The 16,853-nt window shown below is 53.4% G+C and overlaps 1 protein-coding gene across 3 annotated transcripts in view; it reads left to right on the forward strand.

The window, feature by feature from the left end:
* Positions 1–16,853, forward strand: part of BMP1 (bone morphogenetic protein 1) — a 40,871-nt gene that overhangs the window by 12,553 nt on the left and 11,465 nt on the right. For all 3 annotated transcript variants that reach the window (XR_010841643.1, XM_059072455.2, XM_059072452.2), the window contains exons 7-15: positions 1,161–1,285; positions 1,762–1,877; positions 10,406–10,508; positions 12,199–12,315; positions 12,578–12,723; positions 12,825–13,020; positions 14,290–14,415; positions 15,269–15,429; positions 15,842–16,022. Coding sequence is in view for 2 of the 3 variants with exons in the window: in XM_059072455.2 (XP_058928438.1) it covers positions 1,161–1,285; positions 1,762–1,877; positions 10,406–10,508; positions 12,199–12,315; positions 12,578–12,723; positions 12,825–13,020; positions 14,290–14,415; positions 15,269–15,429; positions 15,842–16,022 (1,271 nt within the window). In the remaining variant the exon portion in view is untranslated. The remainder of the gene's footprint in view (positions 1–1,160; positions 1,286–1,761; positions 1,878–10,405; positions 10,509–12,198; positions 12,316–12,577; positions 12,724–12,824; positions 13,021–14,289; positions 14,416–15,268; positions 15,430–15,841; positions 16,023–16,853) is intronic.

The raw sequence follows: 16,853 nt of genomic DNA on the forward strand, positions 1-16,853 counted from the left end.
GGGGGCATGTCTTTCTGATGGGTCTGCCTTTCCGTAGTTGGCTGATTGGCACAAAGTCTGGCTTCTGCCCTGGACCAGCCCCACTCCCCAGCTCACGAGCACATATACACCTACTCTTTATCCTGGGCCTAGGTTCCCAGAAAGCACAGCCAGAGCCCCCAGAGGTAGTGGCCCAGCCTCCCCGTCCCAGCTTCTCCTTAGCAGAGTGTGGGAAACAGCCCCTCCTCCTCCTCAGCCTCCCCCCAGCCCCCTGCACCCCAACCCGCACCCCCTCCTGGCCTTTCCCATGCCTGGCTCTGTCCTCATCCTGTCTCTGCTCTCCCAGACCCTGGCCCTCCCCCTCGCCTCAGACGCTCCTTCTAGACTCACTCTTCCTGCCTCCAGACCTGAGGGAACAGAGACCGAGGAGGGGGGCGGGGGTGAAGTCATCCCACCGCCACACCCACAGACCACCCCCTGTACATTTCCCACCACATCCCACCCCACCCCCTGCTGAGTTCTGCCCAGCCGGGTGTGAGTCAGGGGCCCTGGGGAGGTGGAGGGCTGCCTGCTCCCCCTTCCTTCTGGCCCTCCCAGATGGAAACATCCAGGACCTAGCAGGCAGGAACTGAGGGGACAGGGGACACTGATGGATCAGGAGCTAGCGGGGCTGTCCCTGGGGTCTGGCCTGGCCACGGTGGAGCCTGCCCTTTGGCCTGGGTCCCAGGTGCCATCAGGAGTAGCCCATGCCAGCAGGGCGAAGTGTTGGCCCTGGGTAGTCCTGGGAGAGGTGTATTCAGGGCTGAATCAGCACAGGGGGCCTCAGAAGCAGGGCCGGGCAGGGCTGAGACATGAGTGACTAGGGGTCTGGAGCCCTCCTGGGGCTGGGAGTTGGGCCAGACTGAGCCGGAGCACCGGTGGGTGCCCAGGGCCTCCTAGGTCCGTGTCCCCGACCTCCCAAAGTGTCCCTGGGGCTCCCCCAGGCCCTGTGGTATGGCTGCCACGGAGCAGGGTGGCTGCTGGTCAGTGGGCAGTGTAATGACAGGGTGAGATGTCTCCACCCATCCCTGACCCTGCTGAGGAATGTCTGGGCTCCTGCGGGGTCGTGACCTTCGGTGCACGCAGGCCAGCCGCCCTCCTTCCCATCGGACTCTCACCCAGGCTGGGCTTGTCCTCCACAGGGGCATCTTCCTGGACACCATCGTTCCCAAGTACGAGGTGAATGGGGTGAAGCCTCCCATCGGCCAGAGGACCCGGCTCAGCAAGGGGGACATTGCCCAGGCCCGCAAGCTCTACAAGTGCCCAGGTCGGGGCAGGGGTGGGGACAGGCCAGGTGGGGTGGAGGGCAGGCCCTGGGGCCAAGAAGGTTGAGGCTGTGAGACTTAGAAAAGGCTGAGGCTGCCTGATGTCAGGGGAGGGGGGCACCCAGGGAGGGGGAGTGTTCAGACCCAGACTGGGGCTTGGATCAGGTGGGGAGATGCCGAGCCACCGGTCTTCTGAGGGACGGTAGGAGCAGAAAATGGGGGGCGCAGAGCGACTCTCAGGGAGTGAGATGGAGTGAGGCCCTCCGAAGGAGCTTGACCTTAACTCTGGAACCCATGTTGCCTTGACAGCAGGGCATCCTGCAGCACTAGGTAGAAGGGATGGATCTTAAAGGGACAGGGCCATCCCAGACACTCTCCTCTCCCCCGAAGGATGCCAGGGCTCAGGGCAGGGAAGCCAGAAAGTTGGGGGGATTGGGCACCTGCGGCCAGCAACCCAGTCATTTCCTTTCCTTGACAGCCTGCGGAGAGACCCTACAAGACAGCACGGGCAACTTCTCCTCCCCCGAGTACCCCAACGGCTACTCCGCCCACATGCACTGCGTATGGCGGATCTCAGTCACACCTGGGGAGAAGGTAACTGAATATCCTGTCCTCTGCCAGGACCCCTGAGCAGGAGAGCTTAGTCCATGTGGCTGCGAGTGACCTACCTGGGGAATGTAAACTCATTCACCCTGCAGGATGATGAGAGGCTTCTACTAATAGTTGTATATAGATGCTAACTTGTGAATAGCATTTACTGTGTGCCAGACATTTTTCTAAGTGCTTCTCAGATCCATTCACAGGCTTTTCATGTGGGGTCTGGACCTCTCACCCACCCCTGGACCTTCCATGTCCTTCATATTTTTATTGCTCCCAAGAGTCAGCTTTAAGGCTTTATTTCCCTTGATTGGAACTTGGTTCTTAATGTCCTAGTGCAACCTTGAGCTGGGTTAGATTTTATTACCGGTCGCATTGCTCATTCCAGCAGCCCTCAAGATCATTTTGAATCAGAATTCCACCATCCAGCAGGTAGCCGTCCTCACTCTGCCATGAGCTCATTTGATAAGCATGTCTTCTGGGTGTTCTGAACCTGGCCTTTGATCAAAATATTGAACAGGGGGCTTCCCTGGTGGCGCAGTGGTTGAGAATCCGCCTGCCGATGCAGGGGACACGGGTTCGTGCCCCGGTCCGGGAAGATCCCACATACCGCGGAGCGGCTGGGCCCGTGAGCCATGGCCGCTGCGCCTGCGCGTCCGGAGTCTGTGCTCCGCAACGGGAGAGGCCACAACAGTGAGAGGCCCGCGTACCACAAAAATATATATATATATATATATTGAACAGGACATGAATTAAAGCGGATCCAAGATCTCCCTCTGAATTGACATTGACCCAGTAATCTGCAGGCTTCGGGCAAAACTATTCCACGAGCTATGACTACGCTAAATGTCATCGCCAGCCAGCCACCAATCACCACCTTATTGACCAACCACCATATGAGCTGCTTCTGAGACCAGGCCTTTGTCATCTTTATGTCTCTGGCACAGGAAGTGATTAATAAATGCCGCACACATGGATGAATTGCCTTACCAAAACAAATCCACTGTTTCACCAGTTGGTAAATCCCCTTTTAAAAAGGAAGTAACATTTGTCTGATGTACCTCATTTCAAGTGAACCCAAAAGTAGTCAAGTGTTTCTTTTCGAAATGGTCATAGACCATCTGTTTAATTGGGGATCACCATTGAACTCAGTGGTTTGCAATTCCCAGAATTCACTCTAAACCCCCTTCCCAACACACGCATGTACATGCACGTATGCATACAAACCCCTTTTGAAAACTGGGAACGATTTTGTTCTGAGTTCTCAAGATTACAGACACTGCTCACATCTGCAAGTTATTTGAATGTCCTCTGATGTCATTTTTGAGTCTAGAGGCAAAAGCCAATTTAAAGAGGCACTCGCTGACTCTCCCTCTGTATTACTGAGCTTCTATTTCCTTTCCAAACGATGCTGATTTTATTTTTTATAATTTGAAGATCATCCTCACTTACGACAGACTTTTATTGAGAGCTGAGTAATTCCCTATCTCCCTTTGTTAACTTTCTACCATCTTCCCTCAGAAGTGAACCCACCCCTTCCTTGTTCTTCTTGTTCTGAATCTAAGTTAAAAATTGCAGTCCTTTTCACTGTCTTGTAGTGACCTTGCCCTGGATTCCTTCATTCCTCTGCTGAGGGTTTCCAGCCTTTGGAAATCTCACCGCAGATAACAATAATAATAATAACAACTAATGATTATTGAGCATATGATTGGCCAGTCATGTGTTAAATCTCTGTGTTATGCCTTTTAGCACAATGTTATAGGCTGGGTGCTAATGTTAGCCTCATTTTGTATATGAGAAAACAAACTTGGAAAAATTAACTTGCCCAAGATCTCATAGATCCTGGATTATGACATAAAAGTCTGTGATTGAAATACTGTGTGTATTCCAAAGCCTTGTCCCATTCCAACAACTAAGTGCCCTTCGGCAACTTGTGTGGCCACTAGGTGCCCAGTGCTGGGCCCAGCCCTGGGGATGGACAGGTGCACGAGACAGTCCCCGGCCCCGCAGAGCACAGAGTAGGGTAGAGCATCACTTTCTTTCCCATTCAGGAGGTTTGCTCAGTTGGCAGGCATATGGTAACTTGATCAGGACCCTCTTCTTTCCTTGCTTTGTGGGCTGGCATGGGCTGTCCCTAGTCTCTAGGGAGCACATGGCCTTGCCTTAGGAGCCTCTCTGTGCCTGGGACCTGCTCCCTTCATAGCTCCCACAAGACTCCCCATCCTTTTTCAGAGGCCTTCCCGGAGCTCCAGGGAGAGAAGTGGGCTACGGATAAAAATTCCAGATTAACCAATGCATGATTGTAGAAATGCAAAAAGTAAAACCCACCCATGGTCCTGGTTGAAATTGTAGAGTTGTAACTGAACCAAAGATGGAACCCTGGGGGACAGAAGCGTTTAAAGACTGGGGAGGCAGAAGAGGATGGTATCATAAAATTGGCATGGCCACTTTTTGTTACTTACCAATTATGTGCCAGAGTATTGGCATCTTACATGCATGATCTCATCATTCCTCACAACCGTTTCTTGACGTAGCTACTGTTATCCCTCCTGGAGAATGGAGGGAATTGAGGCTTAAAGTGCAGGAGTAGATCTGGCCAAGTTTGCTCAGGTAGCAATGGTGGAACCAGCATTCAGTTCTAGGACTATCTGACTCCAAAGTCTACTCTTTCGACAGTAAACCTTAAATAAATCCACGTGTGTTAGCGGATGGACTTTGACATCTGTTTGGCTCCTGAGAGGTTGTTTTTCACTTGCCTACCAGTTCTCAGCTTATTGCCAGACATGCAAGTGATACGTAAAACTTATCTTGTACAATTGTGCAAGTCGTAGGGATGTCAAACAGGAGAAAGAGCCACTCTGGAGGACTTCTTGGAGGATCCTCAAGCCTTTACACTGCACGTAATTAGCAGCTGCCCTGAAGAGGATTTCCAGTGTTTCCCAAGCAACGAAGGGAACTCCTTTATGAGCAGGAAAGTGGTTTCAGAAGGAGACCATAGTCAAATGTTGCAGAGGAGCCAGGAGGATAAGAACTTAAAATGTTTTTGGATTTGGCCGTATCCACCCTGATTCCCATCAAGGTCCAACCCAAATTCTGCCTCTTCCCATCCCCCAGCTGGGCAGAGATGACCCCTCCCATCCCTCCTCTGCAAGGCCTGGGCTGGGTCCTCCCTTAAGTCCCTCTTCTCAGGCACTGAAGGGCGTAGAGCTCTGAGCATGGAGGGAAAGTTGATGCTCATTTGCACAGCCGTTGGGCAAAATTGATTGGTAGGCCTGGGGAGGCCACATGGGATGGAGGTTAAGGGTATAAGTTTAAGATCCAGAGTGCCTGGGTTTGACTCCCAGCTGTGCTCTTTACTGGACGTATGATCTTAGGGAAGTTGCTTGCCCTCTCTGTGCCTTTGTTTCCCCATTTATAAAATGAGCCTGGTGATAGTACCTCCCTCATGGGCTTGATACAAGGATTAAACAAGTTAATGTACATAAAGTGCATAGGGCACTGCCTGGAACATAGTGGGAATTCAATCAATGTTAGCTGCTGCTAGTATCATTCTACGGTCCTGATCTATTAAATGAGTGAGCCCTGGTCAACTTCCCCGGGTACCTCATTTGCCTCCCTCTATTTCCTGGATTCCGCTCCGGACCGTCCTGTGAACCCAATATCAAACTATCTAAGCAAATTCAACCCCAGGAGTGAAATTTAACGTTTATCAAGTGGCACACACTGTTGTATGGATGTGTGACATGTATGTATGGCACCCGTGTCAGACAAGGTCCTAAACTTTACGTGTATTAAATTCCCCTAAATCCGATGAGGCTGGTACTATTACCGTTACCATCGCACAGAGAAGGAAACAGAGGCCCAGAGGAGTTCAATGAAGCCTAAGATCTGACTGAAGCCAGACAACAGGTCCCCCAGGGTCGGCGTGTTCCCCCGTCTCCTCCCTGAGAGCACCCAACAGGCATGAGGGACACTTCCCACACGCAGGGCACACCTGGGGGCTCTGTACCCGCAGCTCATTGGCCTCCGATTCCCCAGTGGGGTCCTTATGGTCACCTCCCTTTTTCAGACAGAGACAGCGAGGCACAAAGTCAAGCCATGGGCCGGAGTCACCAGCCAGGAAGTGGCAGAGTTGGACCAGTTTTCCTCGGCAAAGGGCAGTGCCCCTGCCACCAGCGCACAGCTGTTTCCACACGACAGAAGTTGTTACAGCTCTTAATTAGATACCTCCAGTCTCAGTATAGCCGTGGCTGTGCCTCCCTGTAGGGTGCCCCTGACTGCTAGCCCAGGTCTCTTCCTCCCACGTGAGGTGGCCTCTGCTTCCTCCTGCCCGTGGCAGGTCTTGGGTTGGCCCTGTGGGGCTCTGCTGGCTGGGCACGGTTTCTTCTTCAGAGGCCTGAATCCATCCCCCCCCTGGACAGAGTCACAGTTGTTTCCGGCGAGGAAGGGAAAGTGGCTGCTGTTCTCAGGGCTGCTTGCTGAGTGAAATTGATTGGCAGGCCCAAGGAGGCCACGTGGAGTAGGGGTTAAGGGTGTAAGTTTAGGAGTCAGGGAGCCCTCACTCGGCCCTCTGCATTCCTTCTTCCCCCCAGCATCTCTTCAAAAGATGTTTTTGTTGTTTGCTAGATATAAAGATAACATATGCATGTTGTAAAAATTTTGAGCAATATAGGAATGCCTAAGGTAAAAAGTGAATTTTCTCCCCTTGATCATCCTCCAAATCCCACTCCACAGAGACAACTAAGCATTGGTAACACTTGGGATGTCCTTCCAGACCCTTCTAGTGTGGGGATGTGGGGGTGGGGATGGCCTTCTGTAACTTGCCTTTCACTCAACAATAAATCACAGTCCTCATTCCATGTCAGCACATATAGATCTACCTCAATCACTTTCGTGGTTGCTTGGCATCCCATCATCCTGATTGCCCTTAATTTAATTATTTAATCATCCCCTCAGGTCTTTTTTTTTTTTGCGGTACGCGGGCCTCTCACTGTTGTGACCCCTCCCCTTGTGGAGCACAGGCTCCGGATGCGCAGGCTCAGCGGCCATGGCTCACGGGCCCAGCCGCTCCACGGCACGTGGGATCTTCCTGGACCGGGGGCACGAACCCGTGTCCCCTGCATCGGCAGGCGGACTCTCAACCACTGCGCCACCAGGGAAGCCCCCCTCAGGTCTCTTGATGGATGCTGATTTAAGTTTTCCAAGCTTTCATTACTGCCAAAATAAATACCTTGAAACTTAAATCTTTATACACTTGGGCAAGTATATTAGAATAGATTCCAAAGAGCAAAATTCTATTCAAGAAATATTTATTAAACAACTATTATGTGCCATGCACCGAGGATTCCATAGTGAATTAAACTTCCTCTGTGGTCATATTTGGTCTTTTCTAGAAAGGTAAAATATTGGGTCATAAGACAATGGCTCTATAGCAAGAGTTAGAACAGATTTTCAACTTCAGTTTTTCAAAATGCCAGGACTTGTATTCTTATAATAATAATCATATTAATACTCCCAATGATGATTAATCATCATCATCAAGAGTAATATAGTGCAGTTTTCGGGGGTTCCCTGGCAGCCTAGTGGTTAGGATTCCGGACTTTCAGTGCCGAGGCCCGGGTTCAATCCCTGCTTGGGGAACTGAGATCCTGCAAGCCATGCGGTGCAGCCAAAAAAAAAAAAAAAAAAAACGGAGTAATATAGTGCACTTTTCGTGTTTTATTAAATTTTTAAATTTTTATTTATTTTTTGGCTGTGTTGGATCTCCGTCGCTGCACATGGGCTTTCGCTAGTTGCGACAAGCGGGGGCTAATCTTCATTGCGGTGCGCGGGCTTCTCATTGCGGTGGCTTCCCTTGTTGCAGAGCATAGGTTCTAGGCGCACAGGCTTCAGTAGTTGCAGCACGCAGACTCAGTAGTTGTGGTACGCGGGCTTAGTTGCCCCGCGGCATTTGGGATCTTCCCAGACCAGGGATCGAACCTGTGTCCCCTGCATCGGCAGGCAGCTTCTTAACCACTGCGCCACCAGGGAAGCCCCCTGTAGTGCACTTTTCAAAACGTGATCTCACTCAATTACATCTCAGAGTAACAAAATTAATGAAGGCCCCCCCCCAAACGCAAACATGTTTAAACTCATGTGTGAATCAAAAGAAAATATGAAAGATGGACTGTGGGTTCCAAGCTAGGTCAGAAGAAATGTAAGTACACGGGGGTGAAAGGCAGTGAAAGTACAACAGGCTCAGTAGATTGAAGGTTGCAGTGAACTGGAAGGATCGTCAAGCTCTGTGTACAGAGGGAGTGAGCAAGGAAAGACTGGGGCATGTGGATGCAGAGTGGGGTCCTTGGATTTGAGATTATGGATGATAACAAGGTCCAGGGCATGATGTGCTGGCTGAGAAGGGGCAGAGAGAGGGTGAGAGAGGAGGTTAGGGAATGCAAAGGTTAGGAAATGGGAAGGATCATGCAGGTGGACATTGAAAACACCAAGAAGGAACTTCCCTGGTGGTTCAGTGGTTAAGAATCCACCTGCCAATGCAGAGGACATGGGTTTGAGCCCTGCTCCAGGAAGATCCCACATGCCGCGGAGCAGCTAAGCCCGTGCGCCACAACTACTGAGCTGTGCTCTAGAGCCCACGAGCCACAGCTGCTGAGCCCATGTGCCACAACTACTGAAGCCCACGTGCCTAGAGCCCGTGCTCCGCAACAAGAAAAGCCACCGCAATGAGAAGCCCACGCACCACAACAAAGAGTAGGCCCTGCTCGCCGCAACTAGGGAAAGCCCGCACGCAGCAATGAAGACCCAACGCAACCAAAAATAAATAAATAAAAAGAAAAGAAAATTAAAAAAAAACACACCAAGAATTCTGACGGGGTCGGTGCTAAAGTGACCGTGAGCCAGGAGCTCTTCCTTGAGCAGTGGCAGTATTGGCTGCAGACAGCAACTGCCAGCACCTGTGGGATCTTTTTCTTTCTGGCCTCCACTCTGTCTGCCTCTAACACTGCAGGGAGTCACAGAGGAGATGGACACCCTTGTCCCCTTCTCCTCCATCACGGAACCCAGCTAGCACCTAACAGGTGGGCCCCTTGGGCCTTCTCATGCCCACTGCACACTCCTCACAGATGGGGGCGCCATTCTCTGGAGTCCCTGCTCGTTGGACTCTGAACATACAGCAGGCTTCAGGGCTCACTCCCGAAACTACTAAGGAAGCAGTTTCCCTACTAGGAAGTGTGCTTCTCTACCTGTTCATATGCCCCCCTGCTGGGGAGACTTGGTACTTACCGAGGTATCAAACGTTCCTCCAGTATTAGGTGAACGTTTGATGAGTTCAAGGGCTGAAATAAGTTTATGTGAAGGAGGTGCTTAGGGCAGTATCTGTACCTCTGTATTGCTGTGTTAGGGTGAGATGCTCTTTCCTCATTTTATGCACCATTTTATGCAGAGGTGGGATTCAAACCCAGGCTCGTATGACTGGAATCTGAGTTTTTCACTAGGTGGTCTTTTCATGCATGTGTCTTATTCTTCTAAGTCCTAAGTTCCTTGACAGGGACATATCTTTTTTTTTTCTTCTTTTATTTATTTATTTATTTTTGGCTGCGTCAGGTCTTTGTTGCTGCGTGCAGGCTTTCTCTAGTTGTGGCGAGCGGGGGCTACTCTTCGTTGCGGTGCGTGGGCTTCTCATTGCGGTGGTTTCTCTTGTTGCGGAGCGCAGGCTCTAGGCGCGTGGGCTTCAGTAGTTGCGGCACACAGGTTCCGTAGTTGTGGCTCGTGGGCTCTAGAGCTCAGGCTGAGTAGTTGTGGCGCACGGGCTTAGTTGCTCTGCGGCATGTGGGATCTTTCTGGATGAGGGCTTGAACCCGTGTCCCCTGCATTAGCAGGCAGTTTCTTAACCACTGTGCCACCAGGGAAGCCCTTTTTTTTTTCAATTGAAGTATAGTTGAGTGTCTTAAACCCATTCTTGGGAGGCATACAGACCTGATAGTCCCTTCAGCGGTTAGCATGAGCCCTGCCTAGAACCAGCATTCAGTAAATACGTGATGATGGGTAACTCAGGCCTTCCTCCCTCTCTGGACGCTTCATTCCCGTTCAGACCGCCCCCTGCCCCCAGTCCCACATGCCTCCCTGGGCCCTTCCTCTCACCAAGGAGACCTCTTCCCTCTAAAGATGCTGTGATTTATATTATTTAAGTTGAACGTGAAGAGAGCTGGGTTTGTTTAACCCTAAGCAACGGCTCCTTACTAAGGAGATCCGTAAAATGAGACCCCAGGTCTCAAACATATTTTCAACGAGGCTGTGCATTTTAAGTGAGGCCTGGCTTGGGGTATCTGGGAAGAATGCTGACTAGAACTGGCAGATGGCTGGGGACGAGGGACACTTCTGTGCCAGGAGCTCCTTTCTGGAACACTTAACTATTTATAACCCACGGCAAACAGCCTCACGAGGCAGGCAGCAGTCATGGGGCTGGTGGGCGAGGCCAGCAGGCGATGTGTGGGCAGCGGTGTAACCTTCTTCCTCCCCCATTTCCCCAGATCATCCTGAACTTCACGTCCATGGACCTGTACCGCAGCCGCCTGTGCTGGTACGACTACGTGGAGGTCCGAGACGGCTTCTGGAGGAAGGCGCCCCTCCGAGGTACCGGCACAGCCCCGCCTTACCTCCCCCACAGCTGCGCCCTTCTTAGAACTACTCACATGACACGCTCTGCGTCCTCCCCGCAACACTAGCACTTGGCTAAGGGCAGCACCCTAGCACGGGAGACAGGCGTCCTGGTATAGTCACTGCTGCCAGCTCCATCACTAAATCTGTGACTTTGGGCAAGTCTCTTCCCCAGTCTGGACCTCAAGGTCCTCAGGATGGGCTTCCAGGCCTCCCTCAGACGGTGGCTGTGTATAGGTGTGGGGAGTCACCCAAGGTATCAGAGGGAGATGGACAGGCCCGTCCTCTCAGCTCCAGGCTCTCTTCCCCATCTGGGCAATTTCAGACGCTCTGTTTTCTGTCTGCGAGATGTGGCCTGAGGGTGCCCACAGTGCAGCCTGGTGCACCACAGAGGCCTACATTCCTGGCACGGTCACCCAAACTTGTTTGCACAGGATGCTTTGTCTTAGGGGATAGGGGAGTGGGTAAGTGAGGGATGGATGGGTCAGAACCACAGGACAGAAGATGCTGTAATGGACACAGAGTTAGAGTCTGAGGAGCTACATGAATTCTCCTTCTTCGATCTGGATGTGAGCCTAAGTAGCTCAGGACCGCTCATTAGCGTTAGAACTTTGTCTCACAGCCTCTGCCTGAAGCAGGCTGACAAATCCTCGCTAACCATCTCTTTTTTCCCCCCAGTTCCTGATGTTCGAATATTTCTTATTAGTCACCCAAAGCAGCTGTCATTATGACACTTCTTGCTACAGAAGTGTTAGCATTTCCAAGATTGCTGTTTCTTTTTTTTTTTTTTTTTTTGCAGTTTCTTTTTCATAACTTACATTCCTAGGTCAGCACCCTCTGTCCATTGCTGAAAGTTGGGAAACACTCATCTTATTACGAATGCACAAATCATCCCTAGTCAATTCTTTTTTTTTTTTTTTTTTTGCGGTACGTGGGCCTCTCACTGTTGTGGCCTCTCCCGTTGCGGAGCACAGGCTCCAGACGCGCAGGCTCAGCGGCCATGGCTCACGGGATCAGCCGCTCCACGGCATGTGGGATCTTCCCGGACTGGGGCACGAACCCGTGTCCCCTGCATCGGCAGGCGGACTCTCAACCACTGCGCCACCAGGGAAGCCCCCTAGTCAATTCTTGACTCCAAAGAATTCCACAGATGGCCAGCCTCATCCGCTTATGTGGATTCTTGTCAGGTTTTATTTCAAAGAGGACATTTTCTGACCCAGTCCCCGATTCTGGGATTTATTTGGGGTCCCGTGGCATCCCCTGCATTTGAGCAAAAGAAAACTGTGTTTGTTTTTGGTTATTACTTGTTTGCATGGAGAGCAAATAAGAAAGGATAAGTAGTGATGGGAATGCTCTTTTTAAAAAGTAAATAAAACACAGGTACCGTTGGCTAAGGTGAGGAGTCACCTTTCCTCCCAGAAACAGACTCCTATCCTTTCCCTCAAGGGCATGAAATCTTCTAGAGTGGACTCTGGCTCTTCAAGGCCAAACTGGACCTTGGACCAGATGCAGGCCAACTTGAATGTGTGTCAAGTGCAGACCAGGGCCAGAGCCCCCGAGCCCCTCAGAGAGGTGGGGAGGGCTTCCTGGAGGTGCAGCCCTGGTGCGGGAAGGGAGAGGGCCTTGCTTTGGGCCTCACTGCCCCCTGCCCGCGCCGTCTCTGCAGGCCGCTTCTGCGGCGGCAAACTCCCGGAGCCCATCGTCTCTACCGACAGCCGCCTCTGGGTTGAATTCCGCAGCAGCAGCAACTGGGTCGGGAAAGGCTTCTTTGCGGTCTATGAAGGTACCGAGGCAGGGGGACGGGGGAGTCAGAGGTGGGGTCCCTGGGCACCCTAGAACCACTCCCTCCTGGCACCCCAGGGAAAAGGCCGAGGGCCCGTGAAGGAGGAAGCAGAAATCCCACTGAGACTGGCCAGGGCCAGGGGCACTGGGAAGCCAGGGATGCGGGTGGGCAGGGCTAGAAGAGGGGGTAGAGGGGCTCTCGAACATTGTAGAGCATTCTGACCGACATCCTCTTTTTCCCACCTCGTCCCCTGTCCCCAAAGCCATCTGTGGGGGAGATGTGAAAAAAGACAACGGCCACATCCAGTCGCCCAATTACCCAGACGACTACCGGCCCAGCAAAGTCTGCATCTGGCGGATCCAGGTGTCCGAGGGCTTCCATGTGGGCCTCACCTTCCAGTCCTTTGAGGTGGGTCAGAGACCCCCAGGACGGCCCACCTCCTGCGGGCTTCCGGGGCTTGGGTCTGGGCCGCCAGGGCTCCTCCTGCTGACGGAGCCCCCGACCCCCAGATTGAGCGCCACGACAGCTGCGCCTATGACTATCTGGAAGTGCGCGATGGACACAGCGAGAGCAGCACCCTCATCGGGCGCTACTGCGGCTATGAGAAGCCGGACGACATCAAGAGCACGTCCAGCCGCCTCTGGCTCAAGTTCGTCTCGGATGGGTCCATTAACAAAGCTGGCTTCGCCGTCAACTTTTTCAAAGGTGCCTCCTTCCCCGCTCCCCTACCCCAGCCCACTCCTGTGGCCAACCCACCTCCTTTGTTCCTTCTTTTTATTTTTTAAATTTTATTTGATTGTGGTAAGAACACTCAGCGTGAGATCTACGCTCGGAACACATCTAAGTGTACAAACCAGTATTGCCAACCAAGGCACAGCGCTGTGCAGATCTCCTTGCTTGAAGGAAACTTCATGCCCGCTGATTTGTAACTCCCCACCTCCCCCAGCCCTGGGCACCCATCATTCCACTGTTTAATTTTATGAATTGGGCTATTTTAGATACCTCATGTAAGTGGAATCATGCAGAACTTGACTTTTGGGGACTGGCTTATTTTACTTAAAATAACGTCCCGAAGGTTCATCTGTGTTATCGCATATGGCAGAATTTCCTCCTTTTTTAAGGCTGAATAGTATTCCACTGTGCGTCTGAACCACATTTCCTTTAGCCTCATCCACTGGTGGACACCTTGGCTGTTGGGAATGGTGCTGCCATGGCTTCATTCGTTCCTCATTCACTCACTCAACACACTGTGAGCGATTCATAGACCCTGGCGCCCTGCCCTTGAATTTATGGCCTAACCGGGCAGACAAGGTCCCACTGAAAAACTACATCCCTCATTGAGTAAATGACAAATGTAGGTAAAAATAGCTGACGCACGGTAGGTGCTTGACAGAGAATTGACATAACAATTCAGGAGCTGCCTTAAAGTCCAAAAGTTTGTACTGAAGGAATGTTGGTGAGATGTCCAGGCAGGAAGTACCGTAGGAGCTCAGGGAGGAGACAGGGCAGCGTGGGCTTTTCATTGGCGTGACCCTGGGCATTGAGGATGTTCTGCACAAACCTCATTTCCTCGTCTGTAAGCTGGGCACAGTTACAGCCCCTCCATCACAGGCTTCATGTAGGGATTGAAGCAGAGGTGAAAGAATAGTACTCAGCCGGGGACGGCACATGAGAGGCCCCAGTGAATGGTGGTGGCCACCAGCCCAGCCAGTGTGGTCAGAAGGAAGGCTCCGTGGGCCCACCTGTCCCCTCCTTCCGGGCACTGCCTGTCCCTTTGGGGTTGTCACAGACAGGATCCCCTGGGGACCGAGTGGGGTTCCGAGCAGGTCACAGCTGACTTCCTCCCCCTGGAACGGGACTGGGGGTGGTCCTAGCAACCTGAGGGACCCTGGACTTGACTGTCAAGCAGAGGGCAGGAGGAGGGACCCAGGCCCTGGACTGGGAGTCACTGACACCCTTTCCTTACAACCGCAGAGGTGGACGAGTGCTCTCGGCCCAACCGCGGGGGCTGTGAGCAGCGGTGTGTCAACACCCTGGGTAGTTACAAGTGCAGCTGCGACCCTGGGTATGAGCTGGCCCCTGACAAGCGCCGCTGCGAGGGTGAGTGCCCCCAGGCTGCCCAGGACCCTGTTCCCTCTCCCCCCCCAAACCCTCCAGCCCGGATCTCTTCTGCCCTTGGACAGACCCCTTTCCAGAAAAACTAGGATTCCCTGGCACTTTGGTCACCACTCATGGAAGAGGAATACATTGTATATTTCAGTGCCCGGGAACACACTGTGACCAGGTGTGATGTACTCTGGTTTGGTTTTGTTTTCATTCTTGCTCTTCTTTTTAAATGCTGATCTTGATTGATTTCATCACCCAGCAGAAGGTCATGATCCACAATTTGGAAACCACTGTTCTTAGACAGGCACTGAGTTCCACCCTCTCATTATAAATCTTCTCAGGAGGTAGTGAAATGCTCTCTGGCTAACTGACTCCAGCTCAGCCTGATCTTGCTGCCCGGCTTCTCTCCACTCACCTCTGAGCAGCTCCCTCTCCCTCCATGCCTCCCAGTCCCTGCCTCCCGGTCTTCCCTGCCCTCCTTCCAGTCCTCCCGGCCCTCCTCCCCATCCTCCCCCACAGCCCCATCCCCTCTGGCTCCTTCCCAGCGCCCCCTGCCCACTGGTACTGCCTTTCTGGAGCCCCTCACCCCACCCCCCACCTCTAAGCAGATGCCTGGCCTGTTCTCTCGTACAGAAAATTGAGGTGACCACACAACTCCTCCTACTCCGAAGACACCCCCCTCGCCCTGCCTCCTTCCCTTCTTCCCCACAGAGACCACACACAAGCCCCCCAGGCTGGGGGAACCGACAAACCCTCTCCTCCTCCTGCATGCACCCCAGCCTGTGTCCATGCCCTTCTCTAGAGCCGGGACTCCTGGTGGGTGACGCTGCCTCCCTTGTCCCCCCAGCTGCCTGTGGTGGATTCCTCACCAAGCTCAATGGCTCCATCACCAGCCCGGGCTGGCCCAAGGAGTACCCCCCTAACAAAAACTGCATCTGGCAGCTGGTGGCGCCCACCCAGTACCGCATCTCCCTGCAGTTTGACTTCTTCGAGACTGAGGGAAATGATGTAAGTGCCCTCCCGGGGCTGGGGAGACGCAGGGAGGTCTGAGGCGTGGGAGCTCAGCCTGGTGCCTGCTTCCTACCCTCCGAAAGAAATACTCCAGGAATGTAGAGGTGGAGGGGGGTTCAGAGGAAGCAGGGGAGGCTCAGGGAGGAGGGCCTTGAAGGCCAGGGAGCACGTGGCACGTGGGAATGAAGGACGTGGAGTCCAGAAGCCTGTGGGGAGAGGCAGGGCTGGGGGCTTGTGTGGGGAGCACAAGAGGAGCTGATGAGGTGGGGTGGCACTTTTTGAATTGTTAGATGTGGCAAAGCAGGTAACTAAAGGCGAAAGGACCCACAGAACAGGGAGCGTCCTCAGGCGAGGGTGGTCAGGAGAGGCTTCCTGGAGGAGGTGGGCCTGGAGCTGCGCTGCCCCACAGGTGTGCAAGTACGACTTCGTGGAGGTGCGCAGCGGACTCACGGCCGACTCCAAGCTGCACGGCAAGTTCTGTGGCTCCGAGAAGCCCGAGGTCATCACCTCCCAGTACAACAACATGCGTGTGGAGTTCAAGTCCGACAACACAGTCTCCAAAAAGGGCTTCAAGGCCCACTTCTTCTCAGGTAACCCCGGACTCCCCAGCTCCGAGCCCTGCATCCCTTTCTTCCTGCCGCTGCACCCCTGTACTCTGCAGCCCCTCTGGTGCTGGGCAGCAGGGTCTGTCCCCTGCTCCCCCCACTGGCCCTCCACCACCAGGACAGCCCTCCCTGCCTGAACCCTGCTATTCCTGAGCCCTCAAGGCTGTGTGGGAGCCGACCTGAGGTCAGGCAGGACATAGGCCTGCAGAAAGGGAGGGAGAAAGGGTGCTCCAGGCCTCAGGGGCCGCAAGCCAAGACCCGAGAGAGGTCAGGCCCTGGGATCAGGGAGTTCAGTGAGGCTGGGCACTGCTGCATGCGGAAGAGGAGGGTGTTTGCATTGGACTGTGGGGCTGATTATCCGGCAGCGGCTGGATCTTTAATCAGAACCTGCACACACCAAATGGGGTCATGCCGGGGCCTTCAGAAGCGACGAGGAGCCTCCCTTCCCTCAACCCCAAAGCCTTCCCACTCCCCCGAGGCCCACGGTGAGGGACTCAGATCCAACCAGCACATGTCTGTTGACAGCTGGCCCATGTAAGGCTAGGGGCCAGGTCCCTCTGAGGTCCCCATCTCCGGACAGACAGGAGGCCATGGGGTGGCTGGAGCAGACAGTTTGTCGGGGAGCAGCCCAGGGATCCTCATCCCCAGCACGCCTGGTGGGCCAGGCATGGGCGGCAGGAAGCCCAGAAGCCTCCGGCCGGGTCCACGCTGCCTTCCTTCTCCCCTCCTTTGCCCAGGGTCCTGCATCCTCAAGCCCCCTATGTGGCCGCCCTGCACCCTCGCCTGCCCCACTGGATGCCATGCACCTGCCCCTGT

This window comes from Kogia breviceps, chromosome 8, assembly GCF_026419965.1.
Source record: "Kogia breviceps isolate mKogBre1 chromosome 8, mKogBre1 haplotype 1, whole genome shotgun sequence".
NCBI lineage: Eukaryota > Metazoa > Chordata > Mammalia > Artiodactyla > Physeteridae > Kogia > Kogia breviceps.